A 15,410-nucleotide genomic window follows, 5' to 3' on the forward strand; every position below is an offset into this window, starting at 1 on the left:
AAATATTCGGAGCTACTGTTAAATAACTGTCACGTAACTATGCCGAACGTTGCCACGTTGGCCGGAAAACGAGTCGATGAAACGTGGGCTAATGCCGCCCCGCCACACGCCCGCGCCAATACGGCTAGTATACTGTATACCTATAGTATTCCTGGTACAAATTACTGTCCCATCAAGGCATCAATCGCCTCCACGATTACGTGGCGTCGTGGCCTTACCTAATTCTGACGTAAAACAAATCACCACTGAAACGCGCCGCTTTAAATAATCCGGAAACGCCTTCCTCCCCCTTTCTCTCTCCAGTTTTTGAACACACACACCGTTTGTGAGCAAGACAAGACAAATCGCTAGTGGAGGAGCAACGCGCTCACCGCCTAGCAGCAAGACACCTCCGCTAGGTTTTTCCGCCGCTGACCGGGGCATTGCGGAGGCAGCAAGCCACGCTACAGCGCGGCGGAACGGGAGCTCGGCGGCGGCGGAGCGCCAGTCCGGGTGGCGGCGGCTGATTTGGATGGTGGGTTGCCCAGCTGGGGTTCAGATCTGAAGATGGCCGACGGCGGGGGCGAAGAGGGGAATGCTTCGGCGCACAAGGGCTCCGCGCGCCGCCGGGGCCCGGTGCAGGCGGGCCTGGACGCGGACGACCTCCTCACTCTCATGCACGGCTCGGATCCCGTCAAGGTCGAGCTTAACCGGCTCGAGAACGAAGTCAGGGGTGAGCTGATTCGTGGCTGTTACTGCTGCGTGGGTTCAAATTTTATTTGATTTTCGCAGCATCTTAAGGGTCTTATTGCGCAATGTTTGGTTCTTTTACGAGGTTTTAGATAAGGATAGGGAGCTGGGCGAGGCGCACGCGGAGATAAAGGCGCTGCGGCTGTCGGAGAGGGCACGGGAGAAGGCAGTCGAGGAGGTAACTTCTGAATGTTCTTCATGCTTGTGTAAGACCGTTGTTTGAATGGTCATTTCACTGTATTTGTGGACGGGAGTGGAGTGGTGTTGCCAGATTTTAAGTGCGAAGCATGGCAGGCATGGGCAAATAGCTCAGAGGAGGGACTCGGACTCGGACTCGAACTAAGCTGGGTTTAGCAGGAGTTTGAACTTTGAACGCAAGGCATCAGAATCGTGTTTGTTTCTGGTAGTATTTAGTTGGTTCGATTAATTCTAATGGTATGGTTCATTTCTGAATGGCAGGCCTGGTGCAGTGGTGAGAGTTGTCTCACCGAGTCACCGGACCGCTGGTTTGAAGCAGCCTCACCTTAATGGGCACTTCTCTTCTACCCGCTGAATAAGTCAATAGCAGCATCTCATATCTTGGTTTCATTTTCTTAGTTTATCAACAAGGCATAGTACATATGATCTGGAGTGTCAATAATTGCTGAGAAAAATAAGAATGAGACTAGTTATGGAAGACTTTAGGAGTTCACTGAAGTGAATAGAATCTGGTGCGGGGACCCTGAAGCTTCTTTTACAGTTTTTGAGTTCTGATTCTCACTTTATATATATGGATGCCCTTTTCTTTTCTTCAGCTAAGGCAGAACCTTATTGTACTTTCAGAGCACTGTGCCCATAGCTAGAGCCTAGTATTATCTTTGGGATCCTTTTTGTTACCTATCTGTTTCTTAAACATATAGTTGCAGTTTAAATGTTTGTTGAGCCTGTCCAATTTAGGTCAGTGTTAATTTCACAAGGAACCATATCCTGTATGATCTTATTTTTTCTATTGTGTTTCTGTAAGATGAGATATCTTGTTTGTGGGCATCTATTATTCGTCTGGATCTAAGGTCCTCCCATTTGCTTATCATCTTATTCCTTTGGAACACAACATGCCATAGGTTTTCTGATGAAATGAACAGAATACCTGGCTTTTATAACATACTTGCTTATTGGCAAATCCAAGTAGCTCCTGAAACATGAAGGACCAAACATTTGATTTAGGACTGGTTAATGAAATCAATCCGGTGATTGGGATTTTGCCCTTTTTGGGTTCCAAGGCAAAGGTTCTTTGCATTTTTTTTATTGTTATTCATGCATTTCTTTGTGTTTAGAGATTTTCTCAAATAACTATTTCACCTGCTAAGGCATTTTTTATTTCAAATCAAAGATACATCTGTCATATTAAACTTGTGTGGTATTGCTCTTGCCAGGGGCAACTCAATTAATTTGTAGTTTTGTATGTCATTAGTAATTAGTGAATATAGAGATGGCCTGAGTCATGTTGACACTAGTATGTTATACAAGATCTTACCTCATGCTATGCTCTTTAACGTTATTTTTCATGATGGTAGCTGGACTTGTGGGCCATGCTCTATTGCTCTTTGACATAAAAATAAAATGAAAATAAAGGGAAAGAAGGGAGTTTTTCTTTCTATTTTGTTAGAGATGGTTAGTTTCCTTTGTTAAAATGACTGTTAATATGTTGTACTTTTATGGCAGCTCACTGCTGAATTAGAGAAGGTGGATGAGAAGCTCAAGTTGACAGAGTCTCTCCTTGAAAGCAAAGTATGTACATATCCTATGACTCCCTTTTGTTGTCTCTGCCCCCTCAATTGGTTGCTCTTTGATCACTAGAGTTTTGCAGAACCTAGAACTGAAGAAAACAAATGATGAGAAAAAGGCTGCTATGGCTGCTCAGTTTGCGGCGGAAGCAACACTACGAAGAGTACATGGAGCTCAGAAAGATGATGATATGCCACCTATTGAAGCCATCCTTGCGCCGCTTGAAGCAGAGTTAAAGCTTTGTAGGAAGGAGGTAGTACTTACAACCTACCTCTTACTTGTTTTTGATTGCGATGAAGTCTTCAGATTTTTCTTATACTTCTTGGCATACTGATTTCCTCTCTTGATTGTATAGATCATATATGTGGTTCCTTTTAATGTAGAGGATACATATTTACTATACATGACAAAAGAATTCCTGATTCTTTTCAGATTGCAAAGCTTCAAGACGACAATAGAGCTTTGGACCGTTTAACAAAGCAAAAGGAGGCAGCACTGCTAGAAGCGGAAAGGACTGTACAAATCGCAATGGCTAAAGCTGCTATGGTTGATGACATGCAAAATAAGAACCAAGAGTTGATGAAGCAAATTGAAATTTGCCAGGTAAATAGATTCTTTTGTACCTTACAAGTCTATACAATAAATTAAATAATTAACCAGTAAAGTCATCTCGATTGAACTTATTTGTTGGTTACCTTCCTGGAATGCAGGAGGAAAATAAGATCTTGGATAGGCTGCACCGCCAAAAAGTTGCGGAAGTGGAAAAGCTGAGTCAAACTGTGAGAGAGTTGGAAGAGGATGTTCTGCAAGGTGGTGCAGCTGCCAATGTCGTTAGGGATTACCAACGAAAAGTTCAAGAAATGAATGTAACCTACTATCTTTCATCTCTTAGGGTCTGTTTGGAAAGGAAGTTTTATGATCCAAATCTCTAAGATTCTTTATAGAAAGTTGAACTAAAGCCTAAAAATCCGTAGATCAATCTTCACTTGCAAACAGGCCATTACTCTGCAATTTATTGATTCTTTACACAATCATATGACCTGTGCTATTTTCTTTTCATGACACAATTAGGAAGAAAAGAAAATTCGTGACCGTGAACTTGCTCGAGCTAAAGTTACTGCAAATAGGGTTGCTGTTGTGGTCGCAAACGAGTGGAAAGATGCTAATGACAAAGTAATGCCTGTTAAACAGTGGCTGGAAGAGCGAAGGTTCCTGCAGGTAGGATGCTAAAGCTGTTTCATATAGGGCATCCACAGTTATCAGTAGAGTGTAAAATGCATTAGTTCTAATGTTGTCGACAAAAACTGCTTCTGTAGGGTGAGATGCAGCAGCTTCGTGACAAACTTGCTATTGCAGAGAGAACTGCTCGATCGGAAGCTCAATTAAAGGTTAATAATCACAATATCCCTTTCGAGCTAATAATTTTGGCGTGGGAGTAATTAATTTTCAACTGACCATTAAAATTTATGCGAATTCAGGAAAAGTATCAGTTGCGCTTAAAAGTTTTAGAAGATGGCTTGAGGGGCACTCCAAGTGGATCTTGTCGTCCTTCCATGGAAGGAAAATGTATAAGTAATGGACCTCCCCGTCGACTTTCACTAGGTGGTGCTGATAGTATATCCAAAATCTCTCCAAACGGTGTGTTAATGAGGAGGTCTCCATCTTTCAATTCAAGATCCCCCCTCTCTACCAGCAGTTGTTTGGTCCTGAAGCATGCAGGAAGAACTTCAAAGTCATTTGATGGTGGTACCAGGTCATTAGACCAGGGAAAAGTTCTGGGGAGTGGACCTCATTCACTCAATAGATCTACGGATGCAGTTAGAGATTGTGAGACAGCTGATAGTTGGAAGGCTAATGCAGAAGAAAAAAGTAATGAAACCGCAAACAATGATTCAGCTGACATGGTCTCTGGTGTACTCTATGACGTGTTGCAAAAGGAGGTGGTTTCCTTGAGAAAGGCATGCCATGAGAAAGACCAAACTCTAAAGGACAAAGAAGATGCAATGGAGGTATGATGCTATACTACTATTGCGGAAATTAAGATGCTACTTTATCATTTAGTAATTGGTACTACTCCCGGCTTCCTAAAATAGATGACCTTATAGCATTCAAATATTGTCTCAAAATAATTGACCTTCTCACTTCCAAGTGCACCTTTCTCTTTTTCCAATACATCTCTTTTGGTTTCAACATTGGTTTCCATGAGATTCTTAAACGTCGTCTAATATGGGACAGAAGAGTACCTCTGTTCTCCCACGTGAATTTGTAGGACTCCCTTTTCTTAAAGGGTTGCTGTTTTAGGACTGTCCTGATCCAAACATTTCTATCTTTGACCATCAATTTCTTTAGATTTGTAGTCTAACAACATTTATGAAAGTATTTCTCATCGTGATCCTAGAAACATAGATCTGATGATGATAAACAATACAAATTTCTAGAATTTGTTGGTTTGGTAAGACTTTGGACAACTAAGACAACCTTTTCTGAAACAGAGGGAGTAGTGTGGTAGTGAGATTGTTAATCTGTTTGCCGACAATAATTAGAGGCCATGTCAGTGTTCAAAACTAGTATTGAATTAGATTGGACATAGTGGATATTGTATGTGAGGAAACATGACTGTGGTTCTATGGTTTAGCTTATCAACTGTTGCCTACAGATGCTAGCAAAGAAAGTAGATACATTACATAAAGCAAAGGAAGTGGAGGCTAAAAAGAAGAGGCAAGAGATAGCTGCTTTGGAGAAAAAATTTGCCGCGGTGTGCCTTGAACAAGAACGGCTTGGTAATTTGAGAGGACCTGGAACTTCTCAGACTGTTTCGGGAAGGTATGCCCTTGGAAATGTTTTATACAAGAATATTTTTATAAGGCTTTATATATATTAGATCTTGACCTTCTCTTTGAATACTTTAACACGTATACCACATATATTGGAAGATTAGTAAACCCTATATGTGCTACCTACTTCAACTCCATGGATTCATATATTAATTACTATAAATCTTTCAATTGCTGTCTTGCTTAATGTATACTTGTATATAAGCAGACTGACTCTTACTATTTTGTTGACTAGTTCTGTAATGCGTGCCTGTTTTCTTAAAGTAGCACTAGCAATTCAAGTTATTTGGTGACATACCAGTAACACTGGAACACAGTTTGTTTTTGTCAAGTGCTATCTTAATTTACACATTATTTTTAATGCTGCAGAACTGCATCACGAGGTGGATTGACGCGCAACCTCCAATAGCATACATCTAACTTCAGGCAGGCATGGAATTCGTCCATAGGCTTCATTTCCATTGTATTTGTTCCCGTGTTCTTATTCGTTTTGTGATCAAATAGCACAGATGACCCTGCGATACCTAGATGGGGGGAAAGAGTAGGTTTTCATCTGACATGACTTGCTTGTAGTGAAGGTAAATCCTTCGGTCGGTGAGGTTTAACCTTGCGGCCCGCCCTCATTTTGTGGAGGCAGTGCTGTAGTGGTTGTATAGGTTGGACGAGCCTGTGCCTTTCTATAGGTAGGGTGAGGTACTGTGTTTGTGTTGTTGCATCTTGCATGTTCGGGTTGTGAATATATCATTGTATTCTGCTGTGGTTTCTCCTTTCCACTCAATTCGTTTGCCTTTGGTTGTTGGGCTGGACTTTTTTCTTTTTTTGATGTGCTACTGTCTTGTTCAAGGCCGAGCTGAATCAGAATGGACTTGTTTGTCATTTGACCTGACCATGTGTTTCACCTGCAGCGGCAACTAAATACTCTTGTAGTCACCTTCTTAATGTAGACAAATCCTCTCTAATGAATTTCCGTGTTGTCCCTAGCCTCAAGAGCCTCTAACAGCTCATCATCTCCTCCTGCATAAGAATTATGTGAATTACTAACATCATTGAATTCATGAACAATGGGATCTTTGGTTAGAGAAAAAACATTTGCTTAGCTCAATATCTTGTTCTGTTAGTGCTACAGTAGGTGTTCCATCATTGAATCAATGGCTCTTACAATCCTATCATCTATAATTTGAACATCCACACTATTAGAGGCCCTATAGACTGCCAACATCGACTGATAGAGCAACACGAGGAAAACCAACATTATTAGAAATGTCTCTTACATCAAAAACACAAAACACTAACTTGGATAATTATCAACACGGGGTTAACTTGTCCATGTGAATTTGAGGCCACCCATGGGAATCTCCCTCAAATTAAACTTCCTTATAAAATCATTGAAGCTATCCATCAGCTTATGGTCGTATAGAAGAGAGTTCTTCTCACTCACCTCCCTTATAAGATTGAAGTCTCCCCAAGAACAACAGGAAGGACCTCATTCCTGCAGATATTTGAGAGTTCATTCAGGAACTCCTTAGAGAACTGGTGGTTAGCAGGACCATACACTGTAATCACACACCACATAAAATTTGAGACCCTATCTCTTACCACAGCTTTGATAGCATAAGTGAAACACTCCCAATCTTCCACCTCTAAGGAATCACCCTTGACTCCCATCAGAATGCCACCAGAGTGCCCTAGCTGGCAGCCATTTCCAAAAAAAATTGTTGTCTCCGTCAAGAGATCTCAACTCCTTGTTAGAGAAATCTTGTTTTATAGTTTCCTGAACCCCAATTATATCTATTTTTTCATGAGATATATACCCCCTTAGCTGATTGATTCTCTCTTTGTTCCCCAAACCTCTAATGTTCCAGCTAAGAAACCTCATTTATGATTTTTGAAGGTTTTGACGGTCTCTCTTTCTTCTTACCTTTTTGGGTTACTGGTACCATAGGTCCATCCTGGGCCCCCTCCCATTCATAATTCCTATCTGAGTTTGTAATAGCCTCCATGGCATATTCCTGAATCTCCTCTTCCGTCTGAGGAGCATTCCTATTGTTAATCTTTTCTACATGTGTTTTATAATTGGCTTCTGCAATAGCTGCCCTCAACTTCTCCTCCTCTTTAAAAACATCTATTTGATCATCATAATCATCTAACTCTATGCCGATGTCTTTCATAACCGAAGCTAAAGTTTCATTACGCTCCTGATTCAAAATAGTAAATGTATTAGAGGATGAGGTACCTTAAGTGATGTCTTTCTCTAGAGCTCTCCTCGTGGCTTTCTCCAAGATTGGAATTCCATCCCTAGGAACCTTGATGAGGCTAGATAGGTTTTTGGTTTCGACAGATTGGGAAGAGAAATTTCCCTCTTGTTCTGCCCGTGGACTTACCATGGTGGGGTCTGATCATAATCCTATTATTATTGACTCCGGGGATCAAGCCCATAACAAACCAAGGTACTTCTACTTTGAGAACAACTGGTTTTTGCAGCCTGGGTTTGAAGAGTTAGTCAAAGAAAAATGGATCGGAAAGGTAGGGAATCGTCCTGAGGGCATTTATTCGATTGAAGGGTGGCACGGGAGCCTAACGGCGTTGAGGAGGTTCCTCAAAGGGTGGCATAGGATGCTGTTTGGGGGTAAAAATAAAGAGAAAAATGATCTTATCCAGGAGCTAGATCAGATAGATGCATTGATAGAAGATCAGGTAAATCTATGGGAGAACTGGACAAAAATAATCGCGGTAGAGAAGAAGCTTGATCATATTTACCATTCAGATGAGGTGTTCTGGCAGCAAAGGCTCGTAGAAAATGGACAGTTAAAGGGGACTCCAACTCAAGATTTTTTCATCTCTATGCTAATGGGAGGAAAAGGAAGAACACAATTGCCTATTTGGAAACAGACAAGGGGGTTTGTATGGATCAGAAAGCTCTGATCGCCTACATTGTGGACTTCTACAAAGTCCTGTTTGGACCGAACACCTCCTGCAACATGAAGTTGAGTGAGGACTTTTGGAGTGACAGGCCAATGACCAGCAAAGAGGGAATGAACTCCATGGTTAAGCCTTTTGATATCAGTGAAATTAAACAAGCAATTGATCAAATGCACAAGGATTCCGCCCATGGACCAAATGGATTTGGTGCCTCTTTCTTCAAAAAGTTTTGGAATCTTATTAAAGGTGATCTGATCATGATGTTCAGTGACTTTTATGCAGGGAAGCTGGATATCCAACGTCTTATTTTTGGGGTTATCACGTTAATTCCCAAGATTAAAGAAGCAAGTAACATTAGGCAGTATCGACCCATATGTCTGCTCAATGTGGATTTTAAAATTTTCACCGAAGTTCTGACAAATAGGTTATCTCTAGCAGCCAAGGAGGCGATCGGAGACAGCCAGACGTGTTTCATTAAAGATAGGAATATCGTAGAGGGGGTGGTCATATTACATGAAATTATTCATGAGTTGAAGACAAAGAAAAAAAAGTATGATAATGAAAATTGATTTTGAAAAAGCTTATGACAAAGTCAGGTGGGACTTTTTGGAGGAAGTAATGAAAACGAAAAAGTTCCCAGATAGGTGGATTGATATGGTGATGAGGACAATTAAAGGGGGAAAGTCTGTGTGAACATTAATGGGGAGAGGAGCAATTTTTTCAAAACTTTCAGAGACCTTAGGTAGGGTGATCCTCTTTCGCCTCTGTTATTGAACTTGGTAGTGGATGCCTTAAGTGTCCTATTAGATAAAGGGGTCGAAAAGGGCCACATTTCTGATGTATTAGGCGACCTTGTTCCTGGTGGCATTTCCCACATCCAATATGTAGATGATTCGGTGATCACGATAGATGGGTCTGATAGGTCAATCTTAAATCTGAAATTAATCATTTACTATTTCGAATGGATGTCTGGATTAAAAATAAACTTCCATAAAAGCGAGGTCTTTGTCTTTGGGGCAGTTCAACAAGAAAGGGAAAGGATGGCCAATATGCTTAATTGTTCTCTAGGAACTCTGTCGATGAAATACCTAGGAATTTCTATTTCGGATGGTCGTCTGAAACCCTCTGTGTTTGATCATTTTGTGGGAAAGATAGAAAAAAGCTGGACCCATGGAAAGGTAAACACCTGTCTCCTGGGGGAAGACTCATTATGACTAACTCGTGTTTAAGTAGTCTACCAATCTATACTATGGGGTTCTACCTCCTACCTAATAAGATTCACAAGAAAATGAGCTCGATCAGAGCTAACTTCTTTTGGCAAGGGACCGAATACTCAAAAAAATATCACATGGCGAAATGGGATAGTTTGACCAGACCAAAAGACCAAGGAGGTCTCGGGATCACAAACACTCTCATGATGAACAAATGCTTGATTGTGAAATGGATATGGAAATTATGCCAAGGACCAGATGAGTTATGGTACAAGCTGCTGCAAGCTAAATACATGCACATGAATAATTTCTCTCTCTAAGAACAAGGGAGTTTCTCAATTTTGGCAAGGCCTTCATCAGGTCAAGCATATGTTTCAATGGGGTGTGACAAACAAGATAAAAATGGGGAAGAGACCCTGTTTTGGAAAGACATTTGGACGGGAAAGGTTCCTATTAAAATCAAGTATCCTAGATTCTTTGATATCTGTAGGGACAAGGATGTGCCTATCTGAATGCTGTGAGAGAGGGGAGTGGAGTATAGATATGGTGAGGCCCCTTAATGATTCTGATTGTTGCTTATGGGAAGAGCTTCATACCGAGCTTAGGGAGCATAATACCTCTCAAGGGAGAGACTTAGTGTTTTGGGCTCTAGACAACTCCCGCAGATTCACTACAAAATCCCTTTACATATTTAGGACCAATGGTGATGTCAAAAACCCCGTTTACAAAAAAAATTGGAATTGCAAGGTGCCTTTGAAGATCAAGGTTTTTCTTTGGCAAATTTATAATGGGAAAATCCAAGCGGTCGCAGTGTTAGAAAAAAGGGTGGAAGGGTAGTACGTTGTGTTCTCTGTGTGGGGACAAAGAGACAGTTGATCACATCTTTATTCATTGTGTCCTTCCGAAATATGTTTGGAGAAGAATGAAAAATATTGCTGGTTGGGACCATGTCCCCATGTCTGTAGCTAGTCTGTTTAGCAATTAGGGAGTGGGCACCTCCCATGTTGTTTGCACATTCCATCTCTTTATTGTTACCAGGCTGGTTTGGTCCCTTTGGTGTAACAGAAATAAGATGACGATTATGAAAAAATTTCCTAACAATACGACAACCATCATATATGAGGTCGTGTCTTTCTTGTAGAGTTGGAGCGTGCTACTCAAGACAAGGGAACATGCGATGTTGGAAGATATAATGGACTCAGTGAAGAAGTGGTTACAGGAGCAGCATTCGGTTGAGGAAAATTGCAGTGACATTGAAGTGGTCTGAAGTGGAAGAAGTCCCTTATTTTTGTTTGGAGAGATGCCCTTTCCAGCTTGCTTGGCGCTTTTTAGTCTGTTGCTTTATGTTTCAGATGCTAGTTCCTGGTCATCTGTGTGCCGGCAGCATGTGCTTCTTTCTATGCTGTTCCAGGCTGTGGATCTCGTATGTGCTTAGCTGCAGGTTGACTGGTGTTGTGGTTCTCTGATATGTGGTTGTAAACTGGTATCCCTAGTGTGTCTGTTTGAACTCTATTGTTCTTTGGTTTCTTAAAAGGAGAGTAATTTCTCGTTGAAAAAAAACTTGGATGATTATAGGTCAAAGGGATCTCTTGAGGGGTCACCACAACATCATCATAATGACATTCAATTTGAGCAAGTTGTGATATTCCAACCTCGTTAGGGGCGAATTGAGCATTGGACACTACAACCACATTGTAACACCCCGTCTGCTCTCAGATCGATGGTAGTTACTCCTGGTAGTCCTCTAGGACCATAGATCATCTTCACAGACCAACACAAGTTTTTTGTACGTACTTTGTCCTTGCTCATGCGCATTCGAGAAGACTTCCCGATTGATCACTCATCTGAAGATTGCTCTAGGCCAAACATGCTTAACCTAGATATTCTTTCAAGGGCTTCCGAAAAATAAGATGCACCTCATTAGTATAAGTATTCTATTAACCCTATTAAACCTTGGACTAGAATATCACAATTTAAGCTTACTAGATCATCCATCTAATTCATATAATAAGCTTCCGTGATTTAAGCTTACTAGATCATCCATCTAATTCATGTAGAAAACCAAACTTGTTGTCTCCAAATGAATTTGGATACTAGCAACTAATAAGTAATAAGTAATGAGAATCGGTAAATATAAACTAATTGAATACTAACTAGCTACCACTAACTAAATAAATAAATACAAACTAAATACTACTTAATTACTAACTAACTACCTAAATATTACATAGCTAACTAACTAACACTACATGTGTAGCTAGATAGCTAACTAACAAACGAGCTAGGGATCTATTTACAAACCTCTAAAAGCAATAATTAGAAGGTAAAATTAGGTGAGATGTCTAGAGTGGGTCAGCCAATAGACCAACTAATCGGTAGTTATACCTCTCAAATTGCTATTTTTTGTTTGTCGATTTCTGAAGGGGAAATGTGCCCCTGGGCAATTTCTATAAATATTTTGGTGATTAGATGCCCAACACACTAATTAAGCACTTATGTGCTAAATGGGTGAAAAGTGCAAATCAATGTACAAGGTATGTTTCTAGACTTAGTATATTATTTTGTACACTAATGTGTTTGCCTAAGTGCTAGAAACAGGGCCAACAAAAGAAGGAATGTATTGGAAAAGACTTGGCTATGAACAACCAAGTATCTGCTCGGGCCTGGCACAACGGACTGTCCGGTGGTGCACCGGATAGTGTCCGGTGCGCCAGGCTGGCCGACAGTGAACTGGCTGGTCTCGGGAAAACGACCGAGGCGTACGGCTAAAATTCACCGGACTGTACGGTGGTGCACCAGACTTTACGGTGAGTCAAAGGCGCTCACAGCCAACGGTCGGCTGTGCAATCCGCGGGCGACGCGTGGCCCGCAGCAACGGTCGGTTGGGCACATCGGACTGTCCGGTGTGCACCGGACAGTGTCCGGTGCGCCAACCAGCCCTGAGGAGCAACGGTCGGATGCGCCTGATTTGGAAGGCGATCGCGCACCGGACATCTACAATGACTGTCCGGTGCACCACTCGACAGAAGGCAGGAATTGCCTTCCAAGATTGTCTCCAATGGTTCCTAGCTGCCTTGGGGCTATAAAAGAGACCCCTAGGCGCATGGAGGAGTACACCAAGCTTTCAAGAAACATTCTAAGACTCTCAGACTCCGACTCCACGCATTTGATTCTGTGTTAGTGATTTGAGCTCCATTTGAGTTGCGAACTCCGTGTGTTGTGTTTCGAGCTCAAGTCGTGACTTGTGTGCGTGGTTGTGTTGCGGATTTGAGTCTTGCGTGTGTTGTTCTCCCCAACCTTACTCTGTGCTTTATTTGTGATCTGATCTATTGTAAGGGCGAGAGACTCCAAACTATGGATATTCCTCGCACACGGGAAAAGACTCTAAAGGAAAAAACAGTGGTATTCAAGTTGATCATCAGATCACTTGAAAGGGGTTGAGTGCAACCATCGTCCATTGAGACGCCACAACGTGCAAGTAGGCAAGTGTTACTTGGCCGAACCACGGGATAAAAATCGCGTGTCTCTTGTGTTGCTTTCTCTGTGATTGTTGTGTTCACAAGAACCCGCTTCAAATCTACTTAGTCGCACTAACTCTAAAAAAACTAAGTATTGTGGCTATTTAGTGTTTGATTTTACAGGATCACCTATTAACCCCCCTCTAGTTGCTCTCAATTTCGAGTACCGGCAACACACTACAGGGAGTGCCACGTAGCGCTTTTGGGGAGGACGGCGACGTCGACCGACAACTCGATGGTACGTGTAGAGCACGTCAGAGACACAAGCGATTATGCAGGTTCGGGCTGCTCGGGGGCATAATATCCTATGCCATGTGGTTTTTGTCTGTGGAACTGTTCGAGCTCTCTCTCTCTCTCTCTCTGGTACAACCAATGCTCTCAAGAGGTTGGAGAAGAATGAAGTGTTGTGTCTCTATCGTTTTTCATAGGGTCCCCTATTTAGCCTTATTCCCGACTGAATAGGAGTTACAGAGAAAGACGTCGGTCAGGTGTACGATCTCCACGTTTTGTCTCCTCCGCACCACGTCGCGCCTAGCCACGATCAACAAGTTGTCCGCCGACTTTTGTGCGTGTCACATGCATGGGACATGATCGAGTTCTCTCGTGCTCATGCCCGCGTCTTCCTTGGATGTTTGTGGTTCCCATCCGATTGAGGCCGATTAGACACCTTTTAGGCGGACCAAGAGGGGCCTTTCGGATGGCCCATGGTACGTAACCGAGCTGTGGTGATTCGGAGATATCTATCTCCCACGTTGTTAGCTACTCTAACCCAAGTAACCCGAACTAACAACTTATTAGCAAACTAACAATCAACTCTAGAGGTTTGGAACATGGCCTGAGTTACTAACTTAATAACTGATTAAGTTACTAACTAAACTAGCTAGATAACTATCTAAGTTTAAAATACCTACCTTAGTTTTTGCAGCGGTTCTAGACGTGAGAGCGAGAAGGTAGGACCATGGAAAGGACAAGGGACAGCGGACCGCCAGCCACAGGAAGCAAGGTCGGTGGCCCGTCAAGCCCTGGATATTTGATGACCGTTGGAAGGGGCTTGGTTGTGGTCGGGGTGGGGATGTGGTCGTACGGTGGTAGGATGGGCCTAGGCACATGTGGGTTTGTCGAACGACTGTGATGTGGGCGGGGCCCGGTGGGGCGCGAGAGGCAGGGGTGGTGGCTAGCAAAAATCAAGGAGGGAGATAGAGCCTAAAGAAAGAGAGCGAGGTGGAAGACGACGATACTATCCAGAAGGTTGTGGCCGTGGTATAGGGTTGTGACTCAATGCTAGATACTGTGGCGCAGACTTCGGCGTCAAGACCTGTGACACCAAGGGTTGCCACATCAGCTACCACGACAACATGGGCATCCAACCTCGGTAGTCGGCATCATATTATGTGACGTCAAGCCGTGTTATCTCGACACCTTAGATCACGGTGCCAAAGTTGTTTACCTCAACGTTTAAGGTAACAGTGTCAACCGTGTTACCTTGTCGCTTTAGATCAAATTGACGATCCATCGGATAAAAAACTGATTCATGACTATGAGGTGTAAACGTAGAATTTTAACAGACTCATGGCTATTGGGTGTAAACACAATTTTAACATATTCAAGACTGTTGTGTGTAGTGTAAACATTACTTTTTTAACAAATAAGGACTAAATTAGAAAAATGGATTGTGCCGTGGTCTGCAAGCTTCTTCATCCTCAAATTATGTCATCTTTGACGTCGGATTGTTTGGCGACAAATCCTTGACGATCTCCATCACTTCGTACAGCTTCTGTGTGTGTATCATAGCAGTGTAGTGTAGTGTAGTGTAGTGTAGGGGCCAGATGGGGGAGGCAGGAGGCATCTTCGTCCGTTACATTTCTTTGTCCAAGGTCCCTTTGCGACCATTTCCTCCTCTTTCCCTGGCTTTCCGCGGTGGGGGCTTCGTGTCCTTTTCTGCTTTGTTTCCATTACATAGCGCACGGAGCGAATCGGCAGCGGTTGCTTCGCATGGAACCCTCTGTACCCGAGGTCAAGTCAATGCTCCAGCCTTGAGTGAAGCAGGAATCTCCAGGTCCTGTTTTGGACAAGGATGCTCGTCACGAGCTGAAGCTGAAGGCCACCATGGGCCATGGCCAAGCTCGCTAGTCGCTACTAGTACAGTCGACTTGCATGGCGTTGCTCTCTGCAGTGCAGAGGTTTTGGAGTGGGATCAGGGGCTGCTGACCGTTGCCTTTTCGTTGTCGAGCTTGGATTGGCTGAGACACGCTAAAATACACATGGCTATCAAGTATCAACCCATCGTTCGTCTTCGGTTGCAAATCGGCGATAAAAGCGTTCCGCTGGTAGTGGTGGGTTGCATTTCTCCTTGTTTTTTTTTTCCTTTTGGAATAATAAGATGTGACTAGTTGCCAATATTTTATTTGTCTAGGGGTTGTTACTATTACTACTAG

The 15,410-nt window shown here is 42.7% G+C and overlaps 1 protein-coding gene across 2 annotated transcripts; it reads left to right on the plus strand.

Moving 5' to 3' along the window:
* The first annotated feature begins 271 nt into the window (after positions 1-271).
* Positions 272-11,029, plus strand: LOC100285189 (uncharacterized). Of its 2 annotated transcripts, XM_023302513.2 has the most exons (12): positions 272-712; positions 822-907; positions 2,431-2,496; positions 2,576-2,746; positions 2,926-3,096; positions 3,204-3,359; positions 3,565-3,711; positions 3,810-3,881; positions 3,972-4,502; positions 5,150-5,316; positions 5,697-5,757; positions 10,599-11,029. In XM_023302513.2, exons 1-11 carry the CDS (start codon positions 547-549, stop codon positions 5,734-5,736), a joined length of 1,773 nt encoding a protein of 590 aa, XP_023158281.1. In that variant the 5' UTR covers positions 272-546; the 3' UTR covers positions 5,737-5,757; positions 10,599-11,029. The 2 variants fall into 2 exon arrangements, with proteins under 2 accessions (XP_023158281.1, NP_001151555.2); NM_001158083.2 differs by lacking the exon at positions 10,599-11,029 and having other exon boundaries at positions 294-712; positions 5,697-6,303.
* The last annotated feature ends 4,381 nt before the right edge of the window (positions 11,030-15,410 follow it).

The sequence above is a fragment of the Zea mays genome, chromosome 5 (assembly GCF_902167145.1).
Source record: "Zea mays cultivar B73 chromosome 5, Zm-B73-REFERENCE-NAM-5.0, whole genome shotgun sequence".
Lineage (NCBI taxonomy): Eukaryota > Viridiplantae > Streptophyta > Magnoliopsida > Poales > Poaceae > Zea > Zea mays.